At 33.4% G+C, this 7,405-nt stretch overlaps 1 protein-coding gene across 2 annotated transcripts; it reads left to right on the top strand.

Moving 5' to 3' along the window:
• Positions 1-345: 345 nt before the first annotated feature.
• LOC111377724 (UDP-galactose transporter 1) lies at positions 346-7,204 on the top strand. 2 transcript variants are annotated; one of them, XM_023000853.1, is made up of 5 exons: positions 346-720; positions 2,342-2,483; positions 2,712-2,919; positions 4,060-4,291; positions 6,655-7,204. In XM_023000853.1, the coding sequence occupies exons 1-5, from the start codon at positions 610-612 to the stop codon at positions 6,874-6,876; spliced, it is 915 nt and encodes a 304-aa protein (XP_022856621.1). In that variant the 5' UTR covers positions 346-609; the 3' UTR covers positions 6,877-7,204. The 2 variants fall into 2 exon arrangements, with proteins under 2 accessions (XP_022856621.1, XP_022856620.1); XM_023000852.1 differs by having other exon boundaries at positions 2,234-2,483.
• The last annotated feature ends 201 nt before the right edge of the window (positions 7,205-7,405 follow it).

Raw genomic sequence — 7,405 nt, 5'->3', positions numbered from 1 at the left:
GGTCCTGTTTGAGCCACATTAATATAAGAACGAGAATGAAAAATATAGTTGTTACGGACCTCAAACAAGAGATGATTTGATGTGATAGATAATTGTCATATTTTCATTTTAATGAGTAAATAATAAAAAAACCAAACCACTTCAAAGCGGTTTGGTTCGGTTCAAAATCAAAATATTGATGGATCCACGTGGAACCAAACCAATGGTTTTAGAAAAACAGTTTCGATTAGATTTTGTGGTTTGACGATTTCGTTGTTCAACCCTAGGATTAACAGAGGCATTTAACAAGACTCCATGTAATTTGTTGAATAAGGTTATTTCTAAATCTAAAAGAGATTGACAAAAAAAAAAAAAAAAAAAAAGGGAGAAGCCTAACAGCAGAACGAATTTCTCTAAACGCCTCACCCCAAAATGGCACTCCACAATCAGCCATCCTGCCTTCCAAAGCCTCTTCAAATGTTGCACCATGCTTCTCATCCGCTAAATTAACAGCCCTTATCGACAATCCAACTGTTTTTTTTATTTAATTTCCGTTTTTGTTGGATTTCATAGCAAAATTGGTTGATTTTACTGAATTTTGATCTGGGGTGAAGAGAAAGAAGAAAAATCATGGAGGAAAATATGCTGTGTCAATGGAGTGTAATTCGATCCATATTAGCCATTCTTCAATGGTGGGGTTTCAATGTCACTGTTATTATCATGAACAAATGGATCTTTCAGGTCTGTTTATATGTACACACATGTGATTTGTGTGTGCTTTTTTTTTTCTGTATTTTTATTTTTATTGGATTCTTGTTCTTTTTGTAAATTATTTGCTTACTTTCGTCTCTAAAGATCTCGATGTAGTTTTCGCTTTTTTGAATTTTATATGTTTTTCTGTATAAATCATTACATTTTCAGCTTGAATTTTGGGTTGCTTTCCTTTCACATTTGGTTATTGTTTTGAAATTTGAGAAAAGGCAAATCTTGGTAGCTGAATGAATCATTTATTGTTTTCGGTAAGTATTTAGTGCGCCAGACTTTTACTGGTAATACATGTGCGTCCATCTACCGAACAGTGAGCTGGCTTTTGTTGTTATATATATATAATTATTAATTTTTCAATTCTGAAATCATCAAATATGGTAATATCATAACTTTTGTATTATTAATTTAATTGTGCTTGATATGTAGATTTAATTATTATTCCCTTTTCATTTTGGTAATTCAATTATTTAATACTCCCTTGTCCCATTTATATAGGCTGGTTTTGCTTTTCACATGGATGAGAAAATCTTATTTAATGTTATTGAAAAAGCAATTTTTGTTGAAAACTTTCCTAATTTACCCTTATTTACATTTGTACAATTTCACAATTAAGTGAGAAAAATTGATTATAATTAGGCAAATTAAATAAGGGTGTATTAGTAAACAAACAAAACAAAACATTCTCAATAAAAAAATATGACTATATAATTGGGACAAGAAAATAAGGAAAGTCATTCTATATAAATGGGATGGCGGGAGTATTCATTTTCTCGTTTGGGATTCTGACTCGTTTTAGTGAGTGGGGTTTAACTAATCCTTTTGGGACTTGTCTACTTGAGTTTATTGCACAGGGTTCAAATCTTACCATTAAACAATGAATCTGCAGCATAGACAGTGTCTATTCTGCATTTACCAATGAAAACAACATTTGAAGCTTAGTAAATATAAAGGATGACGATTCCAATCAAATTATTTTTTGATGTTTGTATCATAATTCAAACTTGAATGGCCATGAAAACGGCAATCAACATGCTACGTGTTGAATCTGATAAGATACACCTCTTTATTCCAACAATCAATTTATTTCTTATATAAGCATCTGTGGAAATTTGATGCAGGAGAATATTTATTTACTTATTTTATACTAGTCCCGGTCTGATATTTGATCATTTTCTTTACTCATGCAATTTTGTTTCCTCTGTAAAGAGTCTGCACTGTTGATGGAGTCTGCACAGGAGTTACTAGTGAAATTTTCTGTTGAAGCCTAGAATAGTTAAAGGATGATGATTCTGATCAAACTTATTTGTTTAAGTTTGTATGATGATTCAAACTTAAATGGTCATGAAAAGATCTAGCAATGTGCTCGCACATTGAATCTTGATATTGCAGATATCTAATGCAGGAAAATATTATTTATTTATTTTTAGTATTGAAGATCTAGTACTTGATTGTTGTCTTTACTCATGCAATTTCTTTTTCTCAACAGAAAATTGATTTCAAGTATCCGTTATCAGTGTCATGCATACACTTTATATGTTCAGCAATTGGTGCTTACGTGGTAATCAAAGTGCTGAAGCTTAAGCCTCTCATTCAGGTTGATCCTGATGATCGCTGGAGGAGGATTTTTCCCATGTCATTTGTATTTTGTATCAACATTGTCTTGGGGAATGTGAGCCTGCGCTATATTCCCGTTTCTTTTATGCAAACTATAAAGTCATTTACCCCGGCAACAACAGGTGAGTTCTTAATCAAGTATATTGAAACCTCAGAATTGGTTCACGACAAGCTATCCAAAGATGGGGTAACACCTCTCAAAGAAGTCAACCATAATATATATTTGAAGTGCTGGTGTCATTTGATAGTTGTAGTATCAAATTTGTGTTGAAACTAAATTATTTGTTCTTTCTCATTCTGTTTTACCCTGCAAGAAAATGGTATCTCTGATTCTAATGCAGTTAAAACAGTTATCTTGCAGTGGCTAGTCTGGAGAAAATACTTTGACTGGCAAATTTGGGCTTCTCTTGTTCCCATTGTTGGAGGAATTCTACTCACTTCTATCACAGAGCTCAGTTTTAATATTTTTGGTTTTTGCGCTGCTTTATTTGGCTGCCTTGCTACATCAACAAAGACCATCCTTGCGGAGTCTCTGCTGCATGGTTACAAATTTGACAGGTATCAGATTCTCATATCTTTCTGTTTCCCCCTTCTCTACTCAATTAAAAATAAATAAATAAAATTTACAAGTAACAACATAAATAACAATAACAATATTAATTATAACAAATTACCTATTTCTTTTTTCCTTTTTATTATAAGTAAACTTGGAATGGATTTCTATTAATCGGATCAAATTCTTAACTGTCATTTTTTCCTGAGTTTTATTACATTTTCTTTCTTTTTTTAGAAAGAGAAAGCTTGATTAAGTTTCAGGTCATAAATTCTCAATCATGTTAACTAATGATGGATAAACATTTTTTTTTCCTGCAAGAAGAAGATCAATTTTATTGGTTCATTGCTTGTCATATTAGGTCGGTTTGATAGAATTTATTTGGGAATAATGAGTTATTGAATAGTATTTTTTTGGAGAACGTGTGGTTAAAAAGTAAGGAAATGTTATTGGTTTGTGCATAGAATATCTTATTGTGTGAATGTGCAATAGAGAATGATATTGTAGTAAACAATTTAAATTTTTAAAGGATGACAACTAGGGGCTTAGTGTACCTTAAAATTAATAATATATGAATTTTCTCTAGAAGAGTTGAACTTTCATGTCACACAGACTTCCTTGTTGAGTGCTCATTGGTTATATTAACAAGTAGATTTTGTGCTTATCACTTCCCACATTTTCCTTAGAAGTTTGTGCTCCTTTTGTAAGTGTAAGTTTTCCCAGTGCACAATTTGGCAAGGATGAATGGCATTCACAATGATAGTTAAATGAGTATTTTATATGTGAAAGTAGGACGAAGAGGAAAAGGTAAAATAATCAAACTAGGTACTGGTAATGGGAAAGAATATTCTTGTGAAAGCTATTTATTTCCGTTGTAACAAATGTCATTATAATGAGTTGCTTTATTGGTGAAAGCTCTGTGTTGCTTTTTGAGTATCCTTCCCAGCAAACTTGATTTTTGGGTTCAGTATCGCACTGGCCTTTAACTGATAACTTCTCTGGGGTTCTACGGATGAAAAAAACAACTCATAAACTAAAAGGAGAAAGTGCTTTGTTAATTACAGATCCATTTATACATTTATTCTATGTTTCCATAGAGCTTTGGTTACTAATGACTTAGTTATTGGTTCTAATGATTATCACAGCATAAACACAGTGTATTACATGGCACCATTTGCTACTATGATTTTGGCTGTGCCAGCCTTACTACTGGAAGGATCTGGGGTCGTGGAATGGATTCAGACATGTCCCTCACTTTTCTCTTCCCTCGTTATTATTTTTGGGTCTGGAGTGATGGCGTTTTGCTTGAACTTTTCTATCTTCTATGTCATTCACTCTACAACCGCAGTCACCTTCAATGTTGCTGGAAATCTTAAGGTGATTGCCTTACTCTTTACCTGATGGCATATTCAATATACTTCATAGAATCTTAATTGTGCATCACCCTGGACATAATAAGGGTATGTTTTTTATGCATTACTGAATTGAATCGTAAAATGGACAAGATTTTAGTTTTTTTTTTTTTTTTAATACCATGTAGTACTGTCTAATACGCCTTCTCTACATGCCGTAATTTTTTGCATTAATTGAATAGACGGCTAAATTTTCATTGTACAATCCTAATTTTCAATTCTTGAAATTTACCTCTTATTGATATCTAGGCAAGCTCTCATTTTAAAGTCAAATAAGCAAATTATATGATTATTATCACTTATTAATTTTATTCTAATTTCAATGAAGCATGGTGGTGGCTTTTGTCACTACCAAATGTCATCTCATAAATTTCATTATGTATTATCCACTTTTCACTGCTTGCCAAGTATTTGACTTGTTTCGAATTCCAACTCCCTATAAGGGCGAGCATTGGGCTACAGCTTTGCAGCCCATATTTTCTAGAATTGACATTTGCTTGCGATTCGAGTTTTCCATGATAAAATTGTAAAGGAAGTTGGGGATGCTGCATCATTCAGAATATAGATCCGAGTGGGAGGCACGATGGTTCGCTGGTCATGTTAAAGATTCAGGCAAGAATAGTCGAGCAACATTTAGAAAGTAAAAAAAATCAAATAATCTAAAATATAATCTAAATATAACTTTAATGGTATGTTTGTTTGGAAGAGAAACGTAGAGAAGAAAGCAAGGAAAATATTTCTAGTGGAAATTCCCTCCAATATTCAACTTTTTGATTCAAAGAGTTTTTTAGGATATAATACACCTCCTTTGCTGGTTCCTTCTTATTCTGAACCCAAACCCTTGACTATTCCTTCACCATTGCTTTTGTAGTCATTATTTGCCGATTTCCATATTCCCCTTTTTATTTCAATTCGCCTTGCACCAATCCCTTCCTCGCTACCACAATTCTGCTTCTCCAAGCTAATTTCACTAATCCTTACTACTATACTATTTCCTCAATATTATCATTGACAAAATTAGGAACATTACATTATTGAAATCAAGTTATGATGGGGGCAGGACTTAATCAAGGTAAATGGGGAAATTGATGGCAGAGTAATCTTACATGATTTATGAGCTTCGAGATGAAGTTGACTGGTGGAAGACTTCTGGCAACAGTAGGGAGTAGAAAAGAGCTTGTTTGGTGAAGCTTAAAATGTTTTTCTTATATAAGCAAAATATTGAGTCACAAAATATGTAACTTTCTTATTGATTGAATTGAAAATAAGTAAAACATATTTTGGCAGCAAGTTAAAGAGTAATTTTTAAAGTAAGTATCTTTTTACTTTAAAGTAAGTAAAGAGTAACTTTTCTGAACATGTTCAGAAAACTAAAAAGTGACTTTTACTTCTTTTTAAGCTTAGCCAAACATAGGGGTGCTCCTCTACTAGGGATTGCTAAATTCAATGAATTTGCACTCAGGACATGATGACAAAGCGGACCTTTTGGTTGATATACATTTGATATATGGATGAAGGAAGAGGAGCAATGAGAATCTGTAAGGTGGACGTGGTGGATTGTAGTGCCTAGGATTTTGTTTTTGTTTATCCAGTGTACTTTCTTAGCTTACAGTGTGATCATTACTTGGTATGTCTGTGAAATAGGAGAAATTTGTGAAATAAGCTTACTTTTTGTTAAGAATAATATGAGGTGTTACAAATGAATATTTTGGATGACCATCCTGGTATCTCGATACCAGATGCTAGCAGTGGAGAGAGACTAAGTTATCAAATTAGGAAGGTCGTTAATTTGGAAAGATTGGGAGGTTATCTCTAGATTTATCTGTGGGTTACTAGAGCACTCTGTTTTCTCAAGAACGTGTGAACAAAGTACAAACATGTGCTAAGTTTAAAAGTTACAAATATGTCTACTTAATCTTCAATCTTAGACAAGCCTTAGACAAAAGGCTTGAAGATATTTTGAATTTACATAGGTCACTAAAGTTCAAGATATCCTTGGTTGAAAACACAGAAGGTGTAGATAAATTAAACTCGGAAGAACCTTAGGTTAAAAGAAGCAAGACAATAAAACAATCGCGAAAGATTATCAATGGCCAACATGCTAAAATCGTCTTTGGCTCTATAATTGATGAAACTTCCGTATGAAATTTTGGACAGTATCAAGGAAGGAAAAAGATATGCTTAAATTTTGTTATTAGTGGTCTGTCATACTTAACACTGTATATCAAATATGCACTTAGCATGTCTCTTCTTATAAAGAAGTTGTACTGTTTTTTGAAGCCTTGCTGTGTTATTGTCCATTTGAATCTTTGTTGTCTTGCATCACAGGTTGCTGTTGCTGTTACATGTTCATGGTTGATATTTCGAAACCCAATCTCGGCCATGAATGCCATTGGATGTGGTATAACTCTTGTTGGATGTACGTTCTATGGGTACGTAAGGCACATTCTTGCACAACAACCACCTGGGACCCCTCGTACGCCCCGAACTCCAAGGGGTAAAATGGAGTTGCTTCCTTTAGTCAATGAAAAATTAGACGATAAAGTTTAAACCAAGCTGGTGTGCAGAACATAAGGTCTGCTAGTTGGGAGGATCTGAACAGCTGATTAATATGGAAAGAGAATAGTATTTGTCGCTGCGAAATCATGAGCAGGTTAAATCGAAAACTCTATTAGTATTTCTTCATTCTGGCCCCTTGTTTCCTGCTCAGAGAAACTACAATCTACATTTTAGTCATAGTTATTGACGTATTTATTTCTTATTACAAACTTTTGAACATTAAAGCCCATGATCTATTTGTGGACATGCCTGAGGAAAGCATGCTGCATTCTTCAAGGTGCCATTGATTTGGTAATATCTTAATCTTAGTTCCCAGTTTCCATGGCCTCTGAAGAAACCCCCCCCCCCCTCCCTTCCTAACTAAAAGAAAGAATACTAATGAAATAATGCTATCTAGCACCAGTTTATGTGGCTATATTTTATACGTTAATTTGAATGAGTAATGTGCCTTTAATGTTACATAATTGCCTAGAATGGTGCCATCTAGATGAATCTATTTTTTTAATATTACGTAATTACC

The sequence above is a fragment of the Olea europaea genome, unplaced genomic scaffold, assembly GCF_002742605.1.
Source record: "Olea europaea var. sylvestris unplaced genomic scaffold, O_europaea_v1 scaffold1712, whole genome shotgun sequence".
NCBI classification, from domain to species: Eukaryota; Viridiplantae; Streptophyta; class Magnoliopsida; order Lamiales; family Oleaceae; genus Olea; species Olea europaea.
Note: the sequence above shows the minus strand (reverse complement) of the source record. Positions and strands in the feature narration are given on the sequence as shown.

Excerpts from the sequence above, each read along its gene's own strand:
- LOC111377724 (XM_023000852.1), top strand. The coding sequence starts at position 610 with ATGGAGGAAAATATGCTGTGTCAATGGAGTGTAATTCGATCCATATTA. Across the intron at positions 2,920-4,059 it reads CATGGTTACAAATTTGACAG|CATAAACACAGTGTATTACA; the intron begins GTATCAGATTCT and ends TGATTATCACAG. Across the intron at positions 4,292-6,654 it reads ATGTTGCTGGAAATCTTAAG|GTTGCTGTTGCTGTTACATG; the intron begins GTGATTGCCTTA and ends CTTGCATCACAG.